General features: G+C 56.1%; 5 protein-coding genes across 11 annotated transcripts in view; 2 read left to right on the top strand and 3 right to left on the bottom strand.

The window, feature by feature from the left end:
- Positions 1-1,212: 1,212 nt before the first annotated feature.
- RING1 (ring finger protein 1) lies at positions 1,213-5,188 on the bottom strand. Its single transcript, XM_047860793.1, has 7 exons — positions 5,025-5,188; positions 4,777-4,912; positions 3,819-3,979; positions 3,496-3,711; positions 2,392-2,781; positions 1,932-2,205; positions 1,213-1,629 (listed from the first exon to the last, which is right to left on the bottom strand). The coding sequence occupies exons 2-7, from the start codon at positions 4,852-4,854 to the stop codon at positions 1,528-1,530; spliced, it is 1,221 nt and encodes a 406-aa protein (XP_047716749.1). The 5' UTR covers positions 4,855-4,912; positions 5,025-5,188; the 3' UTR covers positions 1,213-1,527.
- Positions 5,189-6,891: 1,703 nt separating this feature from the next.
- Positions 6,892-9,218, bottom strand: HSD17B8 (hydroxysteroid 17-beta dehydrogenase 8). The gene is made up of 9 exons (XM_047859185.1): positions 9,042-9,218; positions 8,631-8,848; positions 8,412-8,528; positions 8,210-8,302; positions 8,022-8,107; positions 7,819-7,903; positions 7,568-7,610; positions 7,280-7,354; positions 6,892-7,085 (listed from the first exon to the last, which is right to left on the bottom strand). Exons 1-9 carry the CDS (start codon positions 9,085-9,087, stop codon positions 7,069-7,071), a joined length of 780 nt encoding a protein of 259 aa, XP_047715141.1. The 5' UTR covers positions 9,088-9,218; the 3' UTR covers positions 6,892-7,068.
- Positions 9,219-9,320: 102 nt separating this feature from the next.
- On the bottom strand, positions 9,321-13,350 carry SLC39A7 (solute carrier family 39 member 7). 2 transcript variants are annotated; one of them, XM_047859183.1, is made up of 9 exons: positions 13,311-13,350; positions 12,858-12,958; positions 12,133-12,547; positions 11,874-12,042; positions 11,659-11,712; positions 11,362-11,526; positions 11,076-11,216; positions 10,674-10,870; positions 9,321-10,217 (listed from the first exon to the last, which is right to left on the bottom strand). In XM_047859183.1, exons 3-9 carry the CDS (start codon positions 12,541-12,543, stop codon positions 9,945-9,947), a joined length of 1,410 nt encoding a protein of 469 aa, XP_047715139.1. In that variant the 5' UTR covers positions 12,544-12,547; positions 12,858-12,958; positions 13,311-13,350; the 3' UTR covers positions 9,321-9,944. The 2 variants fall into 2 exon arrangements, with proteins under 2 accessions (XP_047715139.1, XP_047715140.1); XM_047859184.1 differs by lacking the exons at positions 12,858-12,958; positions 13,311-13,350 and having other exon boundaries at positions 11,874-12,026; positions 12,401-12,452.
- On the top strand, positions 12,993-20,050 carry RXRB (retinoid X receptor beta). Of its 5 annotated transcripts, none has more exons than XM_047859178.1 (10): positions 12,993-13,551; positions 14,228-14,634; positions 14,987-15,143; positions 15,500-15,679; positions 17,052-17,224; positions 17,626-17,755; positions 17,950-18,082; positions 18,198-18,289; positions 18,580-18,685; positions 18,783-20,050. In XM_047859178.1, exons 1-10 carry the CDS (start codon positions 13,320-13,322, stop codon positions 18,928-18,930), a joined length of 1,758 nt encoding a protein of 585 aa, XP_047715134.1. In that variant the 5' UTR covers positions 12,993-13,319; the 3' UTR covers positions 18,931-20,050. The 5 variants fall into 5 exon arrangements, with proteins under 5 accessions (XP_047715134.1, XP_047715133.1, XP_047715135.1 ...); XM_047859177.1 differs by having other exon boundaries at positions 18,186-18,289; XM_047859179.1 differs by having other exon boundaries at positions 13,017-13,551; positions 14,228-14,475; positions 18,186-18,289.
- A 1,410-nt stretch (positions 20,051-21,460) lies between these two features.
- Positions 21,461-26,176, top strand: part of COL11A2 (collagen type XI alpha 2 chain) — a 29,181-nt gene continuing 24,465 nt past the window's right edge. For both annotated transcript variants that reach the window (XM_047858883.1, XM_047858884.1), the window contains exons 1-4: positions 21,461-21,542; positions 24,134-24,283; positions 24,420-24,630; positions 25,088-25,250. In XM_047858883.1, the coding sequence (XP_047714839.1) occupies positions 21,461-21,542; positions 24,134-24,283; positions 24,420-24,630; positions 25,088-25,250 (606 nt within the window). The remainder of the gene's footprint in view (positions 21,543-24,133; positions 24,284-24,419; positions 24,631-25,087; positions 25,251-26,176) is intronic.

Below are 26,176 nucleotides of genomic sequence, written 5' to 3'. Positions count from 1 at the left end.
ACCGTCCCGGGAGCTCCCCAGCCGCTGGATACCTGCGGTTGGAGAGGAGGGGAGCCAAGATCAGGGGTTCCGGGGAGCGGGCACAGAAAGAGGCTCCTACAAGGGTGAAGTGGGTGCTGTCTATTTCTGCAGGGCGAGAGGGCTCTGGGGGTGAGCTCCAGGCCACCAGGTCTGCGAGACTTGCTGGGGCTCGAGGTGCCCCTCAGTCGGTATTGAAGGTGTTAGGGACCAGGGGAAAAGAGAAATCCCAAGCGTGGGCTGGGATGCCCTCGGGTCTGTGGATCAGATCGAGAGGCTGACTTCTTTGCCAGCGGGGCGGAGAACTGAGCGAGCCGCAGGAATTTGGGGCGGGTCGGGTGGGGGCGCGAAGGGCAACGGAAACAGGAAGTGAGGGGCAGAGAGGCTGAAGGGGGTAGAAGGAGCATCAGTTACTCCTGGGGAGGCCGGTCCTCCTCCCCGACCCCCGCAGTGCCCGAAACCCGGCGCGCAGCCGAGCACCCCGTCCCCCGCCCAGACTTGGGGCCCGGCTCGCTCGCGGAACTCGAGGCCCGGAGCCAGCGATGGCTTCACTTGACGCCCCCACCCCTCAGCTCTGGGCCGCTGCCTGGACAGGCACAGAACTACACCTCCCGCGCGGCCCTCCCTCCACTCAGCCCGCGGCTCGGCGGGCATCGGCTCGCTCACTCCTGGGAACTGTAGTCCCTGGTCCTGTCCGCCTTCTTTGGAGGCGGCCGAGATGTCCAGCTCGGGGGTTCTGGCAGCGCTCCCCACTTCCCTCCCTCTTGTCTTTCCAGCTATGGAAACTAGCTTCTTGCAGTGAGAAAAAATTATCCTCCTTCCAAACATTACGGTGGGTCCCGTTGGAGTCTACCAACATGCCTTACTCTCGAGCCACTTTCCTGCTTTCCCTTTGCTATTTAAATCCTGGATCTCAAGCTGGGCGATTCAGCTTTTAGGGGGCAAGTTTGAGAAGACTTCAGACAACGCTTACCTCTTCACCCTGTCCCTTTCAACTTCATAGGTTGGTCCCCGCTAGTTTCGAACATATTTGCTGATTTGGGGACTCAGAAAAATGGGATTGACATACCGTGAATAACCTTTGACATTTCCTCCCCATTTCCAAGGTTGATTCCACATGATTTCCAGCTTGTCTCCCCAATCTCCCCCCACCCCTTCTAGCACACCCGTGATAAACACACACAGAACTGCAGGTTTCAAAGAGGAAAAGAAGCAAATTTGTTGTTGGTAGGGGAGCATGAAGGGGAGGGTTCTTCACCTTCCCCAACATCTTGTAGAGATGGGAGGTTGAGGGGCAATAGAAAAGGCAGTAGATGGGGGCGCATGCCCCACTCTGTACAATATAGAAGAATCTGATATAGACACTTTGTATAAAAGCCACTTGTCCTCATTTGTGTCCTCTTGCTGACTGGCTGGGCTGGGGGGCACTGGGGAACAAAGAAGCTGGGGTGGTGGGCCAGGACACAGGGACACCCCCTGGTCCCCATCCTCTGGCGTCCCCTTGTGGGGTCACTTTGGATCCTTGGTGGGGGCATAGCAAAGCTCCAGTGGCCGGGACACCTTCCAGAACTTCTCATTCACCAGTTCCAGGGTCAGCGAGCCATTCAGTGTCTACAGAGGGGGTAGAAGAGAGAGGCAGGGTAAGAAAAAGTTGGAGAAGGTGGTAAAGGATATGAATGAGAGGCAGAAAGTGACCAAGGGAGGAAGAAAGAAAAAGGAATAATAAAAAAGGTGGGGTAAAGCAGGGGCATAGAGAGTGAGTAGGAAGAAGATAAGACACAGACGTGAGATGAGAGATGCAGAGGGAGAGTGGAGGGTGGGCTAGTTAGGAGGTCAGGATCCAGGGTCTGTGTGGCCCCAGGCCACCCTCCCAGCCTCTCCCCTCTTATAGCACTGCCCTCAGAGGCTCTCACCGTGAAAGCTCCACCCCCGGGGGCGATGTAGATGGTGTACTGCTTTTCACTGACACCTTCCAGACTGGGCAAGGCAGGCTCCTCAGGGCCGTCACCTCCTCCGGTACCCCCACCCTCTCCACCACCCCCATCAGGTCCCCCGGCATCAGAGGCGCCCCCTCCAGGCCCTCCTGGCTCCCCGGCTTCTTGCTGCTGCCTCCGCTCAAGGGCAATACGCAGGGCCAAGTACTTGGAAAGATGGTCCACTGTAGCATTCCCAGTTGTCTTCACATACCTGAAGTGGGAAAGAAGGCAGGTTTTGGGGACAGGAAGCCGCAAATGGAAAAGGGAAGTAGGGGATTTTCCAAAAGGGCTTCTGGGTTAGGGTTTCTTTCTGGGTTTGGGTGAAGCCCACTTCTGATGGACATCTATATGATCTTTTTGATTTCTCAGAGGTCAGGGGAAAAGACAGGGCTCTCACCTAGTCTGGCAGTATTCTCCCTTCTCCACGAGCAGGGGGTGGGGCCGGAACACGAGCTCAATTTCTCCGCCTGGCTCCGGGGGACTGGGGGCCCCAGGAGGGCTTGGGGGGCCTAGGGTTCCCCCTCCCAAAGTCCCTCCCCGGTCACCAGAGTCTTCAGAACCGGCGCCCCCACCCACCCCGCCGGTGCCACCTCCCCCTGTCCCTACACTGCTCCCCCCTGCACCCCCGCCACGGGGTCGCTTGGGAGCAGGGCCTGGGGCAGAGTCAGGGGCAGAGTCTGAGCTCACATCCTCTCCATCCCCCTCTCCCTCCCCAGGCTCTCCTTCCCCCCCACTCATCGTGGTGGTCTGATCTGACCCGGGCATCGGCCGCCTCACACGCTGGGCCCTGTAGAAGCAAGTGGTTGAGGTTAGAAAGCACCACAGATAAGGGGTTTACACTTTAAACTTAAGAGAACAAGAGATCAGGGAAATCTTAATGATGACACCTAATATTTATTAAACACTAACTACACGCCAAACACACTGCTAAGTATTTTGCACTGATCGCCTCACATAGTACAAATCTTAGAAGCAGGTGATTATATTCTATTTATGGTTGAGAAAACTGAGGCTTAGAAATGTTAGATAACTTGTGTGCAACCACAGCCTCTTGCCTCTCCACATGGACTCCAAGAACCAGTCGCATAGGTTTGTAGAAATGCAGAATTTCAGGCCCAACTCCAGACCTACTGAATTAGAATTTGCATTTTTCACAGACCCTCTGGTAATCTGGATGCTTATTAAAGACCGAGCAATGCTGGCCTAGAAGGTCATTTAATTCCCCGCAAGGTGAATCCAGAGTTTATGCTCAAAATCACTCCACTGTTCTAACTTCTAGAAAGTTAGAGGGTGAGCTAATTTTTTCTTAAGAATAGTAGTACCAGTTGCTAACTAGGAAGCTGCAATTTACACCCCTGGCTTCCAGACTTTGACAATCAGGCTGTGGTTAGCTATTAAGATGCTAAGGTTTAGAAGCTGGCAGGCAGCAAAGACGGCACCAGGAGTCTGACCCACGGATCTGTCCCACCAGCCCTGCTATCGCCTCTCTCCCGGCCCGAACCTGTGCATGGCCTGCATGCGCAGCCCCTCTTCAATGCTGGAGCTCAGTGCCTGTTGGTTGTGCAGGCGACTGAGGCGGATGAGCACCCGGTCTTGGTGGGCCTCATATTCCTCCCGGCTGGGATAGATCTTAGAGATCAGGGCATCAAAGTTGGGATCTGGCCGCAGAGACCGCTTGGATACCAGCTTCTTGCGGCAGGTAGGGCACTCCTTGTTCCTGGGGTGGGAGAGAGGAGGCCCTCAACGAGTCAGTCTCAGTCGCTAGGACACTGACGCCCCAACTCTGTACCCTTCACCCCATCTCAAACACATCCCTCCCATTACCCGCTCCGCAGGGCCGTGACAATACAGTCGGAGCAGAATCGGTGGAGGCACTCCTTGGTGGTCATTGTATTCTTCAGCATGTCCAGGCAGATGGGGCACATGAGTTCTGAATGCAGTGACCGAGGGGAAACCGCAATCTCTGTGCCATCCATGATGGCTTCCTGGAGACATCAGTGAGTGGAAAGGTGATGGTGGGTTGGGGGGAAAGGGGTTTTAGAAACAGGTGGTCAATGGAATGGGAGTTTTGAGAAATACAGTGAAATAACAGAATCTGGGTACCCCGTGTTGACCACTTGAGGAAGACGGGAATTCTGAGAAAGAGGAGCTAGTGACTTGGAGAGAATGGAGAACAGAAAGGAGTAGTGTGCATTAACTGAAAGTAGGAGCTTTGCAACAGGAGGATCTGAGGTTTGGTCAGAGGTCTGGGGCAGAGGTGGCACAGATGTGGGGTTTGGGGAAGACTTTTTCAATCTAATTTCTTAAAGTGTGGTCTGGGTGCAACCTGTATCAGAATACCCTATGGTGCTTGTTTAAAACACAGATTCTGGGGCTCCATCTCATTATGGTATCAGAATATTGGCAAGGCGTGGTGAGGGGGTGGGTTGCGCAGGGGAGGGCTCCATTTCTAGTAAACTTGGAAGGAAAGTCTTATATGCATTGACCTTTGACACTGAACTGAGGAACACTGAAGGTAATGTCTATGTGTTTACTATTTTTCAGATGAAGGCAGTCATAGTCGCTCTACATCTGTGGCAATAGCTGATGTGAGAATGAAACGAGATAAATGTGAAAGTGCTTGGAAAAGATTAAGGTGATTCAAAGGTGGGGTCAAGGGAGTCTGTGACATCAGGCAGGGTCGGCAGAATAGGGCGAAAAATGGAAAAGAGGCTGTGAGATAGGGGTCTGTTTGAAGGGTTTGGGGAAAGGGAGTAAGCTGTGAAAGGAAAGTCCCTATCACCTGCGGGGTCCGGTGGAGCTCGTATAGACTCAGTTCCCACGTTTTGCTGGCATTCTGGGCATTCGCCGGCGTCGTCATGGTGACAGGGCACAGACCCCCCACCCAGGCTCGGCAGCGGTGGAGGAGAAGAGGTAGGCTGGGGAAAGGGGGAAGGGGGGGAAGGGTGTTAGGGGGGCCGCCCTCGCGCAGACCCCGCCCCTCCTGTGGCTCCCCCCACAACCTCCGCCCCGCGCCGCGCTGCCCCTCACCGGGCTCCAGCCGTCCGCGCCCCGTTGCCGCAGCGCCTCTCACTGGGCCCGGGCTCTCAGCCCCAGTTCGCTCGGTCCGCAGCCGCTGCTCAGACAGCAGCTCCCGCCGCCGCCGCCGCCATGGCCCGGGCGCTGGGGCCCTACGTCACTTCCGTTTGTCCCTCCGCTACCCCCCCCCCCCGCCCCCGCCAGCGGAGACGTCACCCGCCACTCCGGGCTCGGGTGGGACGCGACGTGGGCTCCCGGGTTCCCCCGCCTTCGGGCGCGTCCGCCTCGCGTGAGGAGCCGGCGTCCCCGGAGTCCCCCGCTACGTGGGGACCGCGGTCTCAGTCCCCGGGCCGGCACCGTCGCGCTGCCAACCTTAGCCACTGTTCCCTTCCCGAGGTCCCCACCCGGGGCCTCCGCTCCGGAGGGCGGGGCCTGGGATCTCTTGGACCCCGGGAGGGTAGAGAGGGGTTGGAAAAGGGGCCACCTCCCCCACTCCGCGTCCCCTAGCGGCTCTGGGGGACAACTGCCCCCCTCCCCACAACTCCGTAACCCCAGCCCGGCATTCCGGGGAGGGGAGGGGGAAGGCTGGAAAGGATCTTCGGCCTTTTCAGTCCTCCAGTCCTGTGAACGCAACTAAATCCGGATGAGCCCGGGATTCCCCTTACCACCCTGGGGACTTGCTGCACCCTTCGCTTTGGCTCTCCCTAGACCCTCCGACCCGCTCTCCCCTCGAGGTTTGGGGACAGCGGCTCGGGACGTCCAGACTCAACTCTCGGCCGGAGCCATAGACTCGAGAATTGCGTTTGGACAATCAAGAGCCGCGGCCCGGGGCGGGGGAGGGAGGCGCACGGGAGGAACGGGGGAATGGAGACACCACGCGGAAGCAGGGACACACACACACACACACACACACACACACACACACACACACACACACACACGATGGGGCCCCTATAGGGGAGGGGGTGTGCGCGTGTGGGTGGGTGGGGGCACAAGGGGCAGAATGTCTGGAGTGGGAAGCGGACAGAAGCCTCCTCCAGGACTTTTCTGTAAAGGAAGGGGACAGGGAGGAAAGAGAAGAGGAAGGGGCAGAGCGATCCCCATTGAGGGCAGGGGATGAGATGTGGGGGGGGGGGGGGCGGGGGGAAAGACCGTAGTGGGCGTCCTGTCTCCTCCAGCCTGAGCTGGGGCTCCCGGACTTGGGCTGCAGCTGCCAGGGGGTAGCCTGTTTCTGGGACAAGGCAGCAGTGGGTCCCCTCGCCCCCTCCCCCAGTTCCCCCCTACTTCCCTGTCCTCTCCTTCAGTCCGTGGCCAGTCCTTATGTGGGCTCCAGAGTCGATTAGCGCGGACCCCCTCCCCTTTCTCCTCCTCCTCCCAGCCCCCTCCCTTCTGCTCTCCTCCAGCCCCTTTCATCGGCTGGTCCATTCCCCTAATCCTGGCCCCCTCCCCTAATCCCCCCCACCCGACCCCAGGCCGGCTGCAGCTATTGTAAGGTGGAGAGAAAGGGGAGGGGGGGGGACTCAGAAAAGGGAGGGGGTAGGGGAGGGCCACCTGTTCCAAGACCCCCTCCCAAGGCCAGACTGGACACCAGGATGGGGCCATGAACAAACCACCCTTGGGGACCATAAGGACCCAGGGAATTGGGGAGAGGGTACTGGGGCTGTAGGACCAGTGGAAGGGGGTGGGGGCAGAGACCCCCTCCCTCTATAAAGACCCAGAATGTCACGCATACACAGTGACATACACTCTCTCCTCTCACACCCGGCGGCGGGGGTTGCCCTGGGAGACCAGGCAGTGAAAGGGAACAATCCTTCGGGAAAGGGAAAGGAGGGGGAGGTGGGGAAGGGTCTGAGGGCTTAGACACAAGAAGAACCGGAGGTGGCAGGGAAGAGGATTTGGAATTTATTAGGGTCACAAGCACCCCTGCCTCCCATATTCAGCATTCCAGAGCCATACACTGCCACCCCTTTTGTAGCCTGGGAACTCAGAGTCCTCATCAGCAGGAGGCCGGGTGGAGTGGTGGGGGAGTGAGCAGAATCCAGGGTCCGTGAAGCAGTTACATGAAAAGACCTCCTGGGAGGGGCAGAAACATTTGGACAGATGCATAGGTGGAGACAAATGGGCTGGGGGGGGGGGTGCCCAGTTCAGTCCCTCGCCTATGGGAACTTCTGCTCTTCCCTTAGTGGCTCCAGACTCCCTTCTCTTGCTTTCTCTTATCATCTGGGTTCCACTTCTCTGCCTTCTCCCTCCCCATGATGGCCTCATACCAGTGACTTCCACTGAGGCCCCTGTGATGTATCCACTGTCTTCAGATGCCAAGAATGCGACCACATCTGCCACATCTATGGGAATGGTGGGGAAAAGGCAGAATCCTATTCACTTTCATAGATCCAAAGTCATCACCTCCCACCAGAACCCCTCCCCACCAACACACACACACACACACACACACACACCACCCACCAATCCTGGTGAGATCCTTTCAGATCCCACAAAGTTTGGGATTTCTTCATTCAGGCCCCCTCCCTAACTCCTTTTCCTTATTCAGTGCTCACCCTCAGGATCCCCCAAATGCCCCATCGGGATCATTCCAGTCACCTGTAAGAAAACACTCATACATGTGTAAATGTTTCTTTTACCTTTTTTTTTTTTTTTGGTAGGCTGTCTGTGGCACCTTTTTCTTTTTTCATTCCTTGTACACTTATTGAATATCTACTATTTGTCAGGCCCTGTGCTCAGCATTCTGTCTGAAGCCCAGAGAGATTGGGTGTCTGAATAACTCTGCCCTCTACCCACAGCCTCCTACCTTGTCCAGCACTTTCTGTGGCACTTTCTGTGTCATGGGTGTTGTAATGAACCCTGGGAGGACAGAGTTACAGCGGATCCCATGTCTGTGGGAGGGAGAGTGGCTGCTGACTCTGGAAAGGGCTGAACACTGACACACCCCCTCCCCAGACCTCCCACATGGCTCAGCAAATCCCTCTGTACCCCCAGCTGTGTCTGACTAACCGGCCAAGTTCTCGAGCTGCAGTCTGGGTCAGCCCAATCACTCCAGCCTTGGATGCTGCGTAGTTTGTCTGTCCCATGTTCCCCACCTATAGGTGAGTCAGAGATTTGGAATGAGTCAGGAGTCCCAAGGAGAGGCTCTCCTCTCTGTGCCCAATTGGCTGGCTGACCTTCTCCTAACTCAACCTGACCTTCCCTGTGATGCTACTGATGTTGATGATGGAACCATGACAACCACTGGACACCAGGAGTTGGGCTGCAGCTTGAGTGACTAGAAAGATGCCCTGGTGGGAAAGAGTAACAAGGCAGAAAGGAACAGTTGGGTGACAGTCCTCCTCCAGCTCCCTCCCCCAGGCTAGAGAAACCAGAAGTCACAGGTTCAGAAGTCGCCACCTTGAGGTTGACAGCTATGACTTTGTCCCAGTCATCCTCAGACATGTGGAGCAGAAACTCATCCCTGGTGATCCCAGCACAGGACACAACGACGGACGGTGGGCGAGAAAAGCAGGCCTATGGAAGGGGGCGGTTACACACCAAAACCCAAGTAGAGCCGGGTTAGTGAAGACAATCAATGTTGGCTCTTTAAAGGGGGCGAGGTCGTCTCGCGTTCACCTGTACTTGTTCCAGCAGGCTCCTGACCGCCCCGGCCTCAGACACGTCAGCCTGGAAGGCTGTGTGGCCCCCGCAGGGCGCCACCTCCTCGCTACCCCGCCCGCCCAGCAGCCGCACCGTCTCGCTTGCCGCCGCCTCGTCCAGGTCGCAAGCGGCCACGGCGGCCCCCTCTCTGGCCAGGCGCACACTGACAGCTCGGCCGATGCCGCTACCCGCGCCTGAGGTGGGAGAGAACACACGGAGTGGGGGGGAAGGGGAGAAAGGGAGGAGGAGGCAGGGTCAGGGGTCAACAGGGCGCAAAGTAGTAAAATTCGGACCAGGCGCCAGAGGTCACAGCGGCTGCAGACCCCAAGGGCGTCCCCGGACAACACTCCGGCACCCCGACCCGCCCTGGAAGAACATTCCCTCAACCTGTGACCAGGGCCAGCGCCGAGCGGAGACGGAGCTGAGACGCCATGTCCGCCGGCGGGTGGGCGGGCACTGAACCCAGCACTGAACCAATCCTAGCGCAGAGGAGGCGTGGCAAGAGCAAAGCCGCGCCAACCTAAGCCCGGCCAGCGTTGAGCCTTCGGAGGCCACCAGCACAGGCTGACCCTCCACCGCGGGGGCGTGGTCACGCGCCACCGCTTGGGGGCCTGGGGAATGGGAAGATGAGGGGCCCTCATTCTCTCAAAAAAGACAAAGACCGCGTTTGGGGCGGAAGATCCGAGGACTTTATTTCCGGTTACCACCCCTACCCCTCAATTCAGTGATATCAAAAGAATAGGAAAAAAAAAATCAGGCCACGAGATTGGCAAGCCCACCTCCCCCCCCCCTCAATCACTCCCAAATCAGGACACACGATTGATGTTTAATTGATGTATATCCCCCACTCTTCCTGCTACCCACTCTGTCCAGGACTCTGGTCTTCCCTGAAGCTTCCACCAACAGGTGGGAAGGGAGGGTGGACCTTGGATAAACCTGCTCTTGGTAGCTTGGTTTTCTGCAAACAGGTTCGGTAGGGGACACGGGGTAGGCTGTCATCACCTCTCTTCTCCAGCCTTCTTCATGGCCCCATTTGACCCCCTAAACCCAACAACATGGTTAGCACATGACTAACACTATGGTCCCTCTGACTTCTCATTCTCACTTCTGCAGCTCTTATAAGACTGCAAAATCTTGATGGCCCTAATGCCAACGTTACCACTTCCCTAGCTTACAACTTCCTTCAGCAGACATCCCTGGCCAGGGTCCCCAACTTCCACAGACCCCTGACCTGGAAAGGCTTACACACTAGAGATTTAGGGCTGGAGTGGGGACGGTTTACCCCACCTCTCACTCGAGGTGGGCAATCAGCACCATCATGACAACTCCCCCTAGCAGCCCCAGCACCTCCAGAAGTGACTGCAATGGTGATGCCTCCCTCAACAGCTCAGGCAACACGGACACCGTTGCTACATAGATGAAGCCACCTGCAGTGAATGGCAGAACCCAGCCAGGACCTGTACCACTTGCAACTTCACTGCCCACTGCCCCTCCTTCAGTTAGGAGGGCACAGGCTGTGCCTGCCAGTGCCCCTATTGCCGTCAGTAGTTGCAGACGCATCGCCTGGTGGGCAGAAAAGACAGAAAGGCATTCAACAACATCTAAAGATGATCAGTGGTTAGGCATGTTTGGTGGGGTACAGGTATATATGGGAAGGGTGCAGGTCTTTGGGACCTGAAGAATAAGGCAAAAAGAGGAGGATCTAGAATCGACACTTTCTGAAAAACCTAAAAATATCAAAGAGGTCCTTTCCACAGAACTTCTGATTCGGAAGGTCAGGGTGGGGGGCAGTGTAAAACACCCTCATAAACCATTCAGACGGTTTGTGGACTAGAATTCAAGAAATACTGAGCCACAGGACAAAAAAACAGAAGTTCTTCTCCCTCGTTTCTAGAGGCTGTATTGTTTGTAACAGCACCAACTTGTCTGAAACTAATGCGAGGCGATCTTGGGTTTTGGGTGGGTGAACAGGAGAGGTAAAGACTGAGGCAGTCATGTCTCGCGCACATCATTACCAACCTGTTTTTTGCTGCACCCAGACTGGACCAGGATGGCAAAGTCCCCAACTTCATGCGGCACTTCATGTAGCAGAACAGTCATTGTGGTCAGGATCCCTAGCCCCCAACCTCCTCTAAATGAAGCACCAATAGCCAGACCATCTGTGAAGTTGTGTGCCAGGTCAGCAGCCAGATTCAGGTACCCTGATACACGCAGATCTTGTACAAGTAAAAAGGAAGACAATGGTTAGAGTCATCTACCACCCCTTGTCCCAGCCCTTCAGCCATTATCACATCTCCCCCCAGAGACCACTTCACATCCAGCCCCTTCATGTTTCTCAGACACCTGCCATTACCCACAGTGTATATTCCATGTGATTTGTGATATCCTTTGCCCAAGTTTATCGATAACCCTGGCCCTCACCTGAACCTTTTTTTTCCTCTTCAGAATTCTGAGGTCTCACTGGCCCATCTTTGAGCCCTGTGCTCCCTCCTCTCCTCTTCCGAGACCCACCTGCTTCCTTTTCTTCTTCCTCTGAGCTCTGTTTCTCCTTTGAAGAACGCTCTGAGGGAAGAAGTTAGTAGAGTGGAGAACAGAAATCTCCAGAAATGTCCTCAAAAGGGAAGTCCCCTCCTGCTGAAGAGCCGTAAGGTAAGGGGATTCTGCAGCAGGCAAGGTGGCTTTCAAGGAAAGCTGTTCCTGTACTCACCCTGTCTTCCATGCCCATGACCTCCCTGTGTGTGACCATGAGCGTGTCCATGTCCGTGACTGTGTCCATGTCCTCCTTTCACATGTCTCACAAATTTCTCCACCACAAGAAAGGCAACAATTCCACTGAGGACCCACAGTCCCACAGACAGAATGGGTCCCTGGCCTGGGAATAGAGGCATTGGGACATTAAGGGAAATATGGATTCCAGACTCCTCCTCCCCAAGTGCAGGAGGAGAACAGGGAGGGAAAGACCTCTCTCAACATCCCAATACATCTCCATCCACCCCTTCCTCACCACTGTGGGAGTGTCCATGTCCAGGCTGCTCCTGAGGGTGGTGAGAATGAGGTTCTAGAGGAAGGGGGAGAAAAAGCCAGATGAGTGAATACCCTGTCCAAGGGGCATGCATTTGGGGGAATATTAGAAGGTCAAGGATCACAAAGGATGAAGAACCCTTCTGCCCAGAGAATAAAATATGTTAAGATTTGCAGTAGTGGCCAAAAATCACTTACCCAGGGCATGAGGAATGAGGTGCAGAAAGGCATCTCCCAGGAGCCCACCGGAAGCAAAACTGAGCAAGATCTGGAGCAGAGAGCGGTGGCGGGGGGAGTTTGATTCCACAGGGATAAGGAAGAGGACAAAAAATGGAGCTGCGGAGATCAGCACTGTGGCCCCCAGTGCCTGGTGAGGGGAGAGTCAGGGGTTAAGTGGTGTGGGGTTTCCCAACAATCCAGAACCGGCCCCTCTCTCTCCCATCCCCTGGGGACTCACATAGGCCCAGAGAGTGACAGTATCCAGGTCCTGCTTGATGCCTGGAGCCCCAGACTCCCCATAGCCTCCATGGCTGTGCTCATGGTCATGTCCATGTCCTCTGTGGTAGAGGGTCTCATGGGATTGGCCATGGCTATGGCCATGGTGCAAATCCTCATGTGAATGTCCATGTTCGTGACCGTGGGTATGCCCATGCCAGATGCTCTCGTGAGTGTGGCCATGGCCATGGGCATGACTGTGTCCATGGTGAAAATCCTCTTGTGAGCGCCTGTGGCTGTGGCCATGGAAGTCTTCGTGCAGGTCCTGGTGCAGGTCGCCATGACCCCCGTGTCCGGCCACTAGCAGCCCCAAGGCCGCCCAGGTCAGCAGTCCCATGGCCACCCAGTGGGGAGCCCCCAGGCCCCTGGCCATCACGCTGACCAGAGGGACAGAGATAGTGACTCCACTTGACCCTCAACTCTACACCTATGCAGGGTCAGTTTTACTCCGTTCGTGCCCTCCGTCCACTTCTATGGGCCGCTCCCCCATTCCGTTCTGTCCCCACCCACATTGTTCCCAAGACTCGGTCTCTTTATCTCGAACCCCCTCCCGGATGTAGGGCCCTGGGACACCGCTCTAGGCTTTGATCCTCCACTTTACGGACTCTCTGGGCCCTAGTCTCTATGATCCACTAGAAGATGGAAAAGGTCTGGAAAGGACGGTAGGGTAAAGCAGGGAATTCTCACCGGCTTCAGGATCTTCTCCTTTCCCGGTTTGCTCGGACGTGGCAGTCCCGCCTCTGGCTCCCGCGAGAACAGGAAGTTCCGCTCCGCCTCCGTCCCGACACCTTTACCAAGATGGCGACACACCGGTGTCGGCGAGGCCACGCTGCTCTGGCGCGCATGCGCAGGTGTGGAGGTTATTTGAGGGGAGGCTGGGCGAGGCCGGCTAACTGGGCTGAGGAGACCGCCTCCTCCGTTTCCAACTAGACGAGGGGGCGGGAACTAGCACGGAGACTTCCCGTCTATACCAAGATGGCTGCTATATCGGCGCTGTCATTTTGGTACAGAGCAGAGCGAAGCGCTTAATTCGACCCGGTTCAGGCCAGAGTCTTTTTCTCTGGGGCTTCCTCGTGCTCAGCTAGTCCCCCGGTCAATACGTGGGAATCCCTGGTACCTCTACGGTATCCTTGCACTCACCCAAGAGTCATGTCTTGGGCTGCTCGCCCGCCCTTCCTCCCCCAGCGGCATGCCGCAGGGCAGTGTGGGCCGGTGGGGGTGCGAAAAGAAATGCATTGTGGGGTCGCCTCCCGGTGGCGGCGGCGACGGCCCTGGCTGGATCCCGCGGCGGCGGCGGCGGCGGCAGCAGCCGGAGAACAACAAACCCCGGAGCCGGAGCCAGGGGAGGCTGGACGGGACGGGATGGGCGACAGCGGGCGGGGTGAGTGTCCTAGCGGACGGACCGGCGAACCAGTCACCGCGTTATCTGCGACCCCTCCCCCCCGTCCCCTGGAGCGCTTTCCCTGGCGCTCCCGCCCCCTTGTTTGTAAACATGCGTCCCCTCCCTCCCGAGGGCCTTAGCGCCCTCCCCCACCAGGGCGGGGCGGGGGAGCTTCCGCCCTCCTAGCTTTGGCTGTTTGAGGCCCTACAATCCAGAGGTCGCGGGCATGGGATTTGAGTCCTCGAGTTTGGGGACTCTGGTCGTTTGAAGGCAGATGCTGCGTCCTAGGAAGGGTCCCTTCCACCTGTTTTCCTTGCACGCTCTGGCTACACGCTGGGAATGGAGGGCCTGTCAGTTCCACCCCACGTGCTGCCCCACCCACATAAGACATGTCTGGCTTGGGGTGACCAAACGGATTGCTTGGAATTGTCCCTCACTTGAACTATCCTGCCTTTTGTTAACCCCCTCCCCTCACCACAATTAGGAGTTAAACCGTTGTTTGACAACAGGGTGTTTCTGGACTTGAGGATGGGTGGGGTGGGTTGGGTTGGGGTGGGGTGGGGCGCGGCGGGGGATTAGAGAGAATTAAAGTCTCCAGTTGGATGATCTAAGACTCATTTTCTCTTTTTGTCTTTCTGTCTGTGTGTCTCTGTGCCTGTACGTACCCCTCCCTCAGACTCCCGAAGCCCAGACAGTTCCTCCCCGAATCCCCTTCCCCAGGGGGCCCCTCCCCCTTCTCCTCCTGGCCTACCCCTACCCCCTTCAGCAGCCCCAACCCTTGGAGGTTCCGGGGCCCCACCCCCACCCCCGATGCCACCCCCTCCACTGGGCTCCCCTTTCCCAGTCATCAGCTCTTCCATGGGGTCCCCTGGTCTGCCCCCTCCAGCTCCCCCAGGATTCTCCGGGCCTGTCAGCAGTCCCCAGGTGAGAGGTCGTGGCTCACTGACTGCCTCTCCACTTTCATTTCCTTGTTTTCCTTGTGACCCCAGATCCTTGTGTGAACTTCCCCATGGCCCACTGACCTTCCAGTCCTCTAATCCTGGCAGGCCTGTGGTCCTTGTGAGACCCCTTGCCCTTCCTGAGGTGACTGATCTTTCAGTGCATGCTTCCTTCCCAGCCCTATAAAACAACCCGATATTCTGATGTCCCTTTCATCTATCAGTTATTTTTCTGCCCTTTTTATCCCATCTGCCGTCCTGAGATATATGCCCTTCAGGGCCCCTGTGTTGCACAATTTCAAGGAGAACTGTATGTCTAATTTTTGGGGGGTTGTGCTCCAAGGGTGGCCCTTCACATAGACTGCAATGTAAATAATGTCTTCTGTGATGTGCAATGCAGGGCCCTGCCTAGGTGGTAGGGGATGATTTCCATGACCTCTGAGAGATTCTCCTTCCCAGTGAGTCTCCCTGTGACTTCCCTATTTCCCCCATCCCAGATTAACTCAACAGTGTCGCTCCCTGGGGGTGGGTCTGGCCCCCCTGAAGATGTGAAGCCACCAGTCTTAGGGGTCCGGGGCCTGCACTGTCCACCTCCTCCAGGTGGCCCTGGGGCTGGTAAACGGCTATGTGCAATCTGCGGGGACCGAAGCTCAGGTATGGGGCTCAGAGATCATTGGAAAGGAAGAAAGAGAGTATCTGACATTAACCATCACCTGTGGGATTCCCAGGGGCTCATGGGGTTGCATTGGAGCAAGTGGATGGGAGGAAGCCTGGTGATGACTAAGGGACCTGAAGCTCAGATGTGGGATGGGGGATGGTCAGGGGGAAGAGGGGGCTGGTATAGGGTTTTTGAACAGTAAGGAGAGTGGGACCGGGTCATCCCTCATGTCCTGGTTCCCCATCTGTGTGGATGGATTTAAACTAAGTTTGCTGGGAGGGAAGTTGGCAAGGGACTTGATTGTGAGGGGTCTACATGCGGCCTTGCTGTTGCTGTTCCCATCTCCTTCAAGGCAAACACTACGGGGTTTACAGCTGTGAGGGCTGCAAAGGCTTCTTCAAGCGTACCATCCGTAAGGACCTGACCTACTCGTGCCGGGACAACAAGGACTGCACAGTGGACAAGCGCCAGCGAAACCGCTGTCAGTACTGCCGTTATCAGAAGTGCCTGGCCACTGGCATGAAGAGGGAGGGTAAGGGCCTGCGTCAGCCGGGCTTCCTTGGCTACCCTATGGGAGAGGAGGGAGGAGGTGGAGGGAAGACTGCAGGAAACTAACTGCAGACTGTACCTCTCAGAACTGGACTGTTCTCCCTCCTCCTCCAGAGGGCGATATTTGATTTCTCTCTTCCCTCCTCGTCAGCTCTTGTCTCTCGAATTCTGCTCTGTTCTCTTGAGTTTCCTTTTTTTAATGGGGCTGCTTCTCTGTGTCGGCACCCATGACCCCTCCCATCTGGTGCTAGGGTAGGATAACTATTCCTTACCCATGATGAGTTTCTCTGTCTCCCCTTCACTAACCTGAATAGTTCCTCCTCTTTTGACCAGTGCTTGTGTGCCTGTGATTTACCTCTCCCTCTCTCTCTGTCTCCCTGTTATCTGTGATTCCTCCTCCAAAGTCTGGGACTCTATTCTTTGAAGCTGCAGACTTTACTGAAGACCTCAGGGCTGCCTCCCCTTCTCTTTCTCTTATCTTCTTAAGTCTAATTCTGGAATTTTCAGACACTTTAAGGTATCTTGGTCCAATGCCTCATTTTAGAGAAGATGAGCCTGAGGCCTGGTTTTCCTGGGGTCATGCAATGAAAGAGGGGGCAGGGTTGCAATCAGAACCCACAAGTTTGAAGACCCGGGCCAGTGATCCTTTCACTGTGACTTTGTTGAATCGGAAGAGCACCAGATTTGCAGCCAGGCACACTTGGATTTAGATGGACGACTTGCTCTATGTTATGAGAACTTGGACAAGCTGTCTAACTTCTCCAAGCCCTAAAATTTTCATCTTTTAAAAAAAAATTTTTTTTTTTAACGTTTTATTTATTTTTGAGACAGAGACAGAGCATGAACGGGGGAGGGTCAGAGAGAGAGGGAGACACAGAATGTGAAGCAGGCTCCAGGCTCTGAGCCATCAGCCCAGAGCCCGACGCGGGGCTCGAACTCATGGACCGTGAGATCGTGACCTGAGCCGAAGTCGGACGCTCAACCGACTGAGCCACCCAGGCGCCCCCTAAAATTTTCATCTTTAATAACAAAGATAAGAGATCCTGGAATTTTCATAATAATTGAGTGAATGTTAAAATGTATTTGGCCCATTTCTTAGACCCTAGGTTTAAATGTTAGTTTTCTTCCTAATTCCTTTATCCTGCCTTCTTCTTCTCCTTCTTGGCTTATTTATATGCTCTTTTATAGCCCCTGCTTCCAGACTCCCTAGTCTACCATTTCTAGTGACTTCTCTAATTTCTATAAATATCTCCTAAGGGCCTTGAGAACCCTGATAAGGCCCTAAAGACATTTCAGAACCCTTCACGGCTGACTGTTGACTTTCCACTTTTTCTTCTCCCCTCCCCCCACCCCAGCGGTACAGGAGGAACGTCAGCGGGGGAAGGACAAGGACGGGGATGGGGAGGGGGCTGGGGGAGCCCCCGAGGAGATGCCTGTGGACAGGATCCTGGAGGCAGAGCTTGCCGTGGAGCAGAAGAGTGACCAGGGCGTTGAGGGTCCTGGGGGAACCGGGGGTAGCGGCAGCAGCGTGAGTGATGGGGTCAATCCACTCTCTCTCCTGATGGGGGATGGGGGACGGGAGTCTAGGTTGGTTCTATTTCCCTCTCCCCTCCCTTTACCCTCCATCCCCCCTAACACTGCCTGGGACTGGAAGTGCTGCCAAACAAGGTCTCTCAAACATCTGAGGTGGGTGTGATAGCTTTCTCTGTCCCCATCCCAAAACAACCCAGTGGTAGAACCATGGGCTAGTCCTAAATAAGTAATTGTTTTCGCGAATGCCAGAAGAGAAGCCTGACTAACGGGGATTGGTTCAGATGGGTTTGAAGGGAGACTCTAGATAAGGAGGTGGTGTCAGAAACCTCTTACAAGGGGGGGACTTCCAGTGTACCTCCAGACCTTCCGTAACTCTTACCTCCCCATCCCCTGCAGCCAAATGACCCCGTGACTAACATCTGTCAGGCAGCTGACAAACAGCTATTCACGCTTGTTGAGTGGGCGAAGAGGATCCCACATTTTTCTTCCTTGCCTCTGGATGACCAGGTCATATTGCTACGGGCAGGTCAGTGACCTTGGATCCCCTTTATCTCTTGATATTTGATCCCTGTTTGACCTCTGACCTTCAGTGACCCCAGTGCATACTTACATACCAAGGGAGCCAAGTTCATTGATTTCCTCACTTCTTCTCTTCCCCTGATATGCTTTGAATCCCATGGTCTGAGCTCTGGCTCCTGACCCTTGCCGCCCCCCATGCAGGCTGGAACGAGCTCCTCATTGCTTCCTTCTCCCACCGATCCATTGATGTCCGAGATGGCATCCTCCTCGCCACAGGTCTTCATGTGCACCGCAACTCAGCCCATTCTGCAGGCGTGGGAGCCATCTTTGATCGGTCAGTGGCCTTCGGCTAGGCTGGCCTGTAGGTAGAGGGGGTGGGGCTATAGGCTGGTCCGTGTCCAAGGCTGGCTGAGCTGTGACCTTTGAGTGACCTGCAGGTCCCTCTCCAGGGTGCTGACAGAGCTAGTGTCCAAAATGCGTGACATGAGGATGGACAAGACAGAGCTTGGCTGCCTGAGGGCAATCATTCTGTTCAATCCAGGTAAGAGGAGGATTACCCCTGTTTCTCAAGACCAAGGCAACCTTGGAGCCTCCTCTTCTCCGGAGACTCCTAAGTTACCCAGCTATCCCCCTCAATCTGGAACTCTCCCAGCTGACCAAGAAAAACCCACATGCACTGATACGTTCCCCTTTGGCCCCATTCCACAACTTAGCCAGGCATCTGTTAAAGGGCCAGTAGGTGGGGCCCAAAAGGGACATCGTGTGGGCCACATCTCCACATTTGTCCTGATTTGATTTGTCTTCTTCCTCCTCTCTTCCCTGCCATCCCAGATGCCAAGGGTCTCTCTAACCCCAGTGAGGTGGAGGTTCTGAGGGAGAAAGTGTATGCATCACTGGAGACCTACTGCAAACAGAAGTACCCTGAGCAGCAGGGACGGTGAGAAGGAGCTGTGGGGGTGTGGGGTTGTGGGGTGACATGAAGTTGTGTTCAGGGCCCGTGTGGTTCCAGCTGTCTTCTCCCACCTCTGCTTCAGGTTTGCCAAGCTGCTGCTACGTCTTCCTGCCCTCAGGTCCATCGGCCTTAAGTGTCTAGAACATCTGTTTTTCTTCAAGCTCATTGGAGACACCCCCATTGACACCTTCCTCATGGAGATGCTTGAGGCTCCCCACCAGCTGGCCTGAGCCCAGACCTACACGCGGTGCTCCTCACACTTGAGGAGTACACATCTGAGAGGGACTCCAGCCTTGGGGGCACGGTGGGGAGGGGCCGTGTCCTAGAATCTTGGTGGGGTGAGGAGTACGGGGCAGAGTTGAGACCTCCAAGGGGATCCATAAACCCTCCAAGAGGTTTGCTTGATATCCCAAGTCAGAGGGGACCCCAGATCCTTGTGAGGGCTGGACCTCATCCTTCAGTGACCTTGAGTCTCTGAATTTGTCTTGGGTCTGTCATGATTTGGGGTGATTTCTTAGCCCCTGCCTGGAACGATCTCTCCTTCCCCCAGCACAAAGCACTGGCCTTGCTCACAGGACCTTGCTTCCTTCTCATCTTGCCTCACTCAGCTACCCATGTGAAGAGAGAAAATGGGAACTCTCCCGGAGATGGATACTGGGGGGCAGGCCCCCCAAACTGATGGACATGGGAGTAGCACTCTGACAGGCTTTCCTCCAGGCCTTGACAGCCTTGACAGTAGCCCAGCAGGTGGGGGCTACTCTGGAAGAGGGAGGAGCCCTGTCACTGTCTCCTGTTCAGAGCCCCCCTCACACTTCACCTCCTGCTGCAGTCAGACTGAATAAAAAGGTGGTGGTGGTTAAGGGGTGGGTGAAGATGTAGGAACCGATCTGCTATTTTTAATTTCCTCTGAGGATAGAGACTTGCAGTTAGACTCAAAGAAGTACTGTACTTTCCCAGGTTGACTAAGAAATGCCAGTGGTGGAGGTGGTGTTTGGGAAAGGCAGGGCCCTGAGATGGTCTGTCCCTGGGGCCCTTCAAGCACTGGCCTTCCCTATCCCCTCCCCCATCTCTTGTCTAACTTGGGGAAGGGGCCTGGGATGTGATGGCAGGGTGGTTTGGTGAGTAGTCCTCAGGCCCTTCCTTTCACAGCCTTCCCCCAGACCTGGGCACAGTGTAGACTGGGGACACAGGACCCTGGCCTGAGAATTGAGGGGGGGATGGTCAGCCTGCAGAGATAGGGTGCTGGGGCTGCATGATTTTTGCCTCGCAGCCCTTCTCTCTGGGTTTCCTTTCCCTTCTCTTTCACTCACACATAAAATAGCTTTCAAATTAAAATCGCTGTTTTCTGGACTGAGGTGACTGTGTTGGGGGGGAGGGCAGCACTGCGTTGGCCGCGTGTGTGTGTGTGTTGGGGGGGGGGGGCATCCGGTCGGGAGCTCCGGACGAGCTCCCTTGACGCCGCCGCCGAGGTTCCCCGGGGCCTGAGAGGCGGGCACAGGGTGGGGGACACAAGGCGCGCTTTGTCGGGGAGGGGGGAGAGGGTGTGCCAGGCTGGGGGCGGGGCCGGCCGGAGGAGGAAGAGGGGGGCAGCTGATTCTCAAAGGCGCCTTGTTCGCTTGCGCCCTCCTAGCGCCAGCGGGCGGCGGCGCCTCGGCTCGCTCCTGTCTTCTCCGGCCGCGCCACGGGCTCCGGGCAGACCCGGCGCCGTGCCCGTCCGTGGGGGCGCACTGGGCGTTGAGCGCGGCGGCCTCCTCAGGCGTTGCCCGCCTGGAGGCGGCCTCTCGTCCCTGAGTGACCCTGTTTCCCCCGACTCTTCCAACTAGCGTCGACGGCCCCCTGAGTCCCTTGCCACCTGGGCTCCCGGACTCCCTGACCTTGTCCTCCCCATTTTCATCTCCTTGGACCTGATTATCCTGTGTGTGTCGGGCTGTACAGTCTCTGGCTCTCTCCGCCCCCAAACTAAGTCCCTCTGCCTCCCCTCTAACCACCTGCCCCCCCCCCCCCCCCCTGCAGCCGTCGGGTTGCAGGTCTCCAGTCGCTATCTATAGCCTTGTCTATAAATACCCCCACCCTAGGCCGGCTCTGTAATTACACTGGGCGGGGCGAGGGGAAGTAATTATGGAGACCTGTTGGGGGGAGGTAGAGACCCCCAGGCCTGCCTCTCTCCTCCCACAGTGCTCTAAATCCCGCCCAGGACTGCTGAAAAGGGGCTCTGGGCCCTTAACGGGGAGGGAATTGAGGTGGGGGCTTTGACTGGACGTCTGAGTCCTAGAAAAGGAAGGGGCAGAGGAAGAGATATTGGGGTTCCCGAAAAAGGAATCGGGGGTATAGGCCATTCAGCCTCTGCAAGGAGCAAGGGTCAGCGAACGAGGGCTGCTGTCTCCCACCGCCCCCCCCCCTCCCCCCCAACCAGGTGGAGATCGAGGGTGGGGTTTCCCCTCGGTGGCTGTGGGCGGGCGGTTGGAGGCGGGGGCTGGGCCGGGGGCGGGGGCGGGGTGGGGGCTGTGGGCCGCCGGGGTGGCCGGGGACACACAGGAGCGGCGGCCACTGAGGAAGGAGCAGCGCCAGAGCCCCGACGGCGCCTCGTTGCATGGAGCTGGGCCGCTGAGAGCTGTTGCTACCCGACAGCCTCTGACCTTCGCAGGACCCGGGCGTCCGAGGCTCAAAGCCTGCTCGCTCTCTCCTGTCAGCCTTGGGGGCGTTCAGCGCCTCCGGCCGCCGCCCGTAGGTCCTTGGGACCGGGCGTTCGGGTCGCCAGCCATGGAGCGGTGCAGCCGATGTCATCGCCTCCTCCTGCTGGTACCGCTGGTGCTGGGGCTGAGCGCCGTCCCTGCCTGGGCAGGTAAGAGGAGTCCGACGCCTGGGTTCTTGGAGTCAGGCTGCAGCTCTGAGTACCCGCCTGGGTAGGAGATAGCTGATGCCCGAGGCAGAGCTTCCAAGTTCAAAAAGGGGATTTAGGGGGCTAAGGGTCCAGACTCGAGGGCAGGTCACTCGGTTCCCTTGGAACAAAGATAGGGATCTCTTTGCCTCCTTGGAGTAACTGGGAGAGGGCAGGTAAAGCTGAAAGGTGGAGGCTCACCTAAAGAGGGGACTGGATGCTGAGGTACTCTGGGAGAGCCAAAGCTGGCCAAAGCTGGTGCAGTCCAGCCAATGCTGGGGTGGCCAGGTAGATGCCAGTGTTGATGGGTGAGGACGGTGTGTATATCTTCTGGGCTTTCTATCTATATGTCTGGGGTGAGGGGCGAGCATCTGTGGGTCAGAGCAGAGCCTAGTGAGTAGAGAAAGAAGGGATGCCTGGACTGTTTGTCCCACTGGCTTCCCCGACAGGATCCCCTTCCCCCTCCCTGTGCCCTCGATGCTGCCACGCGGCTGGCTCTGGGGAGCACTGGGGCTGGCTGCCAACAGGACGGCCGCTGGACAGGCTGGGATCAGGTGTCTGAGGCGAGAGCCAACTCTTTGCATTCCTGCCCCACCCCTCCCCCTCTGGCCAGTGGGGCTCCCCTGGGACCCTGGTGTCCACAACCCAATCTTTTCCTTCTTTTTCCCAGGATCCAGAAGTCCTGGCACCTAGGAAAGGGATTTGATGTCAGACAGGAGGGGGCTGGGAGCACCTGGGTCCTAAGCAGGCAGGAGCCAGCCTCCCACTCATAGAAACACTAGAGGATAATTTGCATGTAACTCCACCATTCATTTCTTCTCCGATATGGAGAGAAAATGGTCAGAATAGCAGCATAAAGGATTTAGATTAGATTACAGAAGGAAAAACTTTCAAGATGTGAGGAGGATGAGGCTGAGGGACTGGAAATTGAAGTGTGTGATGTTTCTGGACTCTTGGAATCTTTCTTAAGGAGGAAAGGAACCCTCTAGCATGGAGGCAGGGGATGGCTGAGATGACTGTCTCTTGTTTTGGGGCTGAGGGGCTAGAGATGGGACTCTGTAGGTAGATAGGCTAGTGTGGACTTCATTAGAGTAAAAAATGGGGCACTTGGGGGCCAAAGGTAGAATGGTGGGGGTGATGGGGCTACTAGTGGGGAGCGTGTGGGGCAGACTGAGGCTGGAGTCAGTGGGGCACATATGTGGCCTGAGGTGGGCAGATGGGTGGGCAGACCTGTGGGTAGACTGTCTATAGGATGGAACTGTACTCCTGTGGGGTTTGGTGAAAGGCGGGGGCCTCTGAGGTCTCCTTGGCCTGGGGTCTCTGTGAGTCTCTGTCTCTCTGTCTCACTCACCCTTCCTTTCTCAAAGCGGCCCTTGTGTGTTGGTGTTTGCGGAGCTGCCACACTCAGGGGCCAGGCTAGGGCGGGGGGGGGGGTGGTGTTGGTGAAGGGGAGGGCATGGCCGTGGTTTCCCCGCGCCTGGACTCAAAGGGCCTTTTCTCTGCCTGTCCGCCCCACCTCACCCACCCCACCCAGCTCTCCTCTCCTGATCACTCTGGCCCCTGCCCTGCCCCATGCTTCTGTGAAAATTTTGCTGGACTTTTTTTTGGAATTTTTCCAATCTGGAGCTGATGGCGTGCGTGAGGAGTGCGAGGGAGAGGTGACCTTTGTCTTCCCGGGAGTGTGAGCCTTGGGAAGCTGAATTCAAGGTGGATAGGGCTGATGGCCTGGGTCTTGAATCTTTGGATCCAAGAGGTGGGGGTGGTGGGGCAGGGTTGAAGTTCCAGGTGTGGGGAGCTTGCCCGGGTTTTGGGCAAGGACTCTGATGGGATCCACAGATGTGTGGCTCAGGGCCCTGGACCTGCTCCGGCTCCTCGTGGCAGCTTCAGCTCCCACCCCCGCCCCCCCAGCCCATCTCCCAGCCAGGGGTATAGACTCCTGGGGTGGCTCTTTCTGCTCTCTCCTTCCTCAGCGTGGTCCTCCCCACCTCCCCAAACACGGAACTGAAGCAGCCCGAAGCCCCGTTCCCTTAGATCTGCCTCTCTGCTCCCTGCCTGGTGGCCCCCCTGCACCTCCTGTGCCCAGGATGATCGATTGCCCAGATGTTGTTTGTGCTGGAGATATGGGAAAGAGGCCAGAGACCCAGGGACCAAGAGATACAGAAAGGGAGTGAGAGAGGGAGAAAGACAGGGAGACACAAAGATCAACAGATGTGGAGACAGGGAGAGTAAGACAGAGAGAGAGAAGGGGAGATGGTGGAGAGTAGAGAGAGATTCATAGGCTGAAAGACAAAGATCAGAGGAGACTGAGTGAGACACACTGAGAGGGAGAGGGTCAGGGGTCACATGGAGCTAAATACAGGGCCAGTGCTGCCCTTTCCCAGGTGATTCTGATTTCCCGTCCATTTAAGGGGCATTCAGAGACAAGTAAGGAAGAGGTGACCTTTCTTTTCAGGGAGTTTGAGCCCCAGGAAGCTGAGTTCTAGATCCCAAATACCCCCATATCTTGGCCGTCCTGAGGGTGTGTCCCTTCTCCTGATCCTTATGGACTTTCCCAGGTGCACCCTCTGTGGATGTGCTCCGGGCCCTGAGGTTCCCCTCCCTTCCTGATGGTGTCCGGAGGGCGAGAGGCATCTGTCCAGCTGATGTGGCCTACCGAGTGTCCCGACCTGCCCAGCTCAGTGCACCCACCCGCCAGCTCTTCCCAGGTATGGGTGACATGGTGAACTAGTGAGAGCTGGGGTAGGTCATGGGGTGGGGTCTGGAATCAGACACCAGAAGGGAAGGGTTTTCTGGCTCTTTGTGCCTCTCATTCCACCTGGTTATGTCTCTCCCGGGTACCAGGAGGTTTTCCCAAAGATTTCTCATTGCTGACTGCTGTCCGGACCCGCCCTGGCCTCCAGGCTCCCCTCCTGACTCTCTATAGTGCCCAGGGTGTCCGACAGCTGGGCCTGGAGCTTGGCCGACCCTTCCGCTTCCTGTATGAGGACCAGACTGGAAGGCCTCGACCCCCTGCTCAGCCAGTCTTCCGAGGCCTCAGCCTAGCAGATGGCAAGTAAGTCAGTTTGCTCCTCTGGTCTGCCTGGACTACACCTTCAGGAGCTCCCCTTTGGCCACTGCCCCAGAACCCCTACTCCCTAAACTAGGAAACCTGCCAACGTTTTGGCCACATGTCACCAACCTAGCGACACTTCAAGCCCAGGTTTTGGGCTTCAGCTACTTCAAGCCCAGATTTTGGGCTTTAGAGTTTAAATTCTTGCCTGTGCCTTAGGCAAGTTACTTAACTGTTTTAAGTCTCAGTTTCTATGGGCTGTAAAATAGGGATGAGAATCATGAGAATCAAATGAGAAAAGTAGTGCCTGGTGCATTGTAAACACTCAACAAATGGTAGCTGTTATGATGCTTCTACGATTACTGTCATTGGCTCCAACCTTTCCATCAATTGCTCCCCAGCCCTGTTGACTCCCCGCCCCCCGTCCGTCAGTCACTTGAACCGCTCCCTCCATGACCAGGTGGCACCGCGTGGCAGTGGCTGTGAAGGGCCAGTCTGTCACCCTCATAGTTGACTGCAAGAAGCGAGTCACCCGGCCTCTCCCCCGAAGTGCTCGTCCGCTGTTGGACACCCATGGAGTGATTATCTTTGGTGCCCGTATCCTGGATGAAGAAGTGTTTGAGGTAACAAACAGAGAACAGAGAACAGAGGTATTTCTGGTCTCATATCTTGTGTCTGTTCCCCTTCTGGGACCAGTACTCCATCTTCTTATGCCCTGACCCTTCATTTGACCTCTTATTAGTTTGTATTTCCATATCCTCAGGGGTGATTTTCTTTTCTTTTTTTTTTTTTTTAATTTTTTTTCAATGTTTATTTATTTTTGGGACAGAGAGAGACAGAGCATGAACGGGGGAGGGGCAGAGAGAGAGGGAGACACAGAATCGGAAACAGGCTCCAGGCTCTGAGCCATCAGCCCAGAGCCCGACGCAGGGCTCGAACTCACGGACCATGAGATCGTGACCTGGCTGAAGTCGGACGCTTAACCGACTGCGCCACCCAGGCGCCCCTGGGTGATTTTCTATGTAGGAGAAATAAGTGCCCATGTGTATGGCAGGACAGATGTCTCCATCAGTCTTCGTCAGTCCGCCTATCCATTCATCTCTTTAACTAATATCTCTATCTGCACCCACCCATTCATTTACTCATGTAATTCCCACCCATTCATTTATGTGCTCACACACTAATCAAGCATTCAGGTTTGTATCCACATGCTTGCCCATCTTCCTCTGCCCTGCCACTTTCTTCTTCACTCATCCATCAATCTATCCATCTTGAACCCATCCATTAGTTCCCTCATTCATCCACCCACCCAGCCCATCTACCCATGCATATGAGGATGCATGTATTCATTCATCCACTCATTCACCCACCTATATCCTCACCCAACCACTCTCCATCCAACCATTCATTCATTCACATGTTCCCTTCCATCCACCTACCTACCTACCATTCTGTTTTCTCTATTTCTCACCTCCATTTATCTACCCACTAATTCTTTCATTCATTCATTCGCTCATTCACTATCCACCAACCCTCCAGCCAGTGGTGC

Source organism: Prionailurus viverrinus, chromosome B2 (genome assembly GCF_022837055.1).
Source record: "Prionailurus viverrinus isolate Anna chromosome B2, UM_Priviv_1.0, whole genome shotgun sequence".
Lineage (NCBI taxonomy): Eukaryota > Metazoa > Chordata > Mammalia > Carnivora > Felidae > Prionailurus > Prionailurus viverrinus.
This window is presented reverse-complemented; position numbering and strand designations above follow the sequence as displayed.

Excerpts from the sequence above, each read along its gene's own strand:
- RXRB (XM_047859177.1), top strand. The coding sequence starts at position 13,320 with ATGTCTTGGGCTGCTCGCCCGCCCTTCCTCCCCCAGCGGCATGCCGCA. Across the intron at positions 18,083-18,185 it reads GTGGGAGCCATCTTTGATCG|GTCCCTCTCCAGGGTGCTGA; the intron begins GTCAGTGGCCTT and ends AGTGACCTGCAG. Across the intron at positions 18,686-18,782 it reads TACCCTGAGCAGCAGGGACG|GTTTGCCAAGCTGCTGCTAC; the intron begins GTGAGAAGGAGC and ends CCTCTGCTTCAG.
- SLC39A7 (XM_047859183.1), bottom strand. The coding sequence starts at position 12,543 with ATGGCCAGGGGCCTGGGGGCTCCCCACTGGGTGGCCATGGGACTGCTG. Across the intron at positions 12,043-12,132 it reads CTGTCACTCTCTGGGCCTAT|GCACTGGGGGCCACAGTGCT; the intron begins GTGAGTCCCCAG and ends TCCCCTCACCAG. Across the intron at positions 11,713-11,873 it reads CCTCATTCCTCATGCCCTGG|AACCTCATTCTCACCACCCT; the intron begins GTAAGTGATTTT and ends CCCTTCCTCTAG.
- HSD17B8 (XM_047859185.1), bottom strand. The coding sequence starts at position 9,087 with ATGGCGTCTCAGCTCCGTCTCCGCTCGGCGCTGGCCCTGGTCACAG. Across the intron at positions 7,904-8,021 it reads GCAGCTCGAGAACTTGGCCG|ACATGGGATCCGCTGTAACT; the intron begins GTTAGTCAGACA and ends TCCCTCCCACAG. Across the intron at positions 7,355-7,567 it reads GCATTTGGGGGATCCTGAGG|ATGTGGCAGATGTGGTCGCA; the intron begins GTGAGCACTGAA and ends CCATTCCCATAG.
- RING1 (XM_047860793.1), bottom strand. The coding sequence starts at position 4,854 with ATGACGACGCCGGCGAATGCCCAGAATGCCAGCAAAACGTGGGAACTG. Across the intron at positions 2,782-3,495 it reads CGCATGCAGGCCATGCACAG|GGCCCAGCGTGTGAGGCGGC; the intron begins GTTCGGGCCGGG and ends TTGCTTCTACAG. Across the intron at positions 2,206-2,391 it reads GGAGAATACTGCCAGACTAG|GTATGTGAAGACAACTGGGA; the intron begins GTGAGAGCCCTG and ends TTCCCACTTCAG.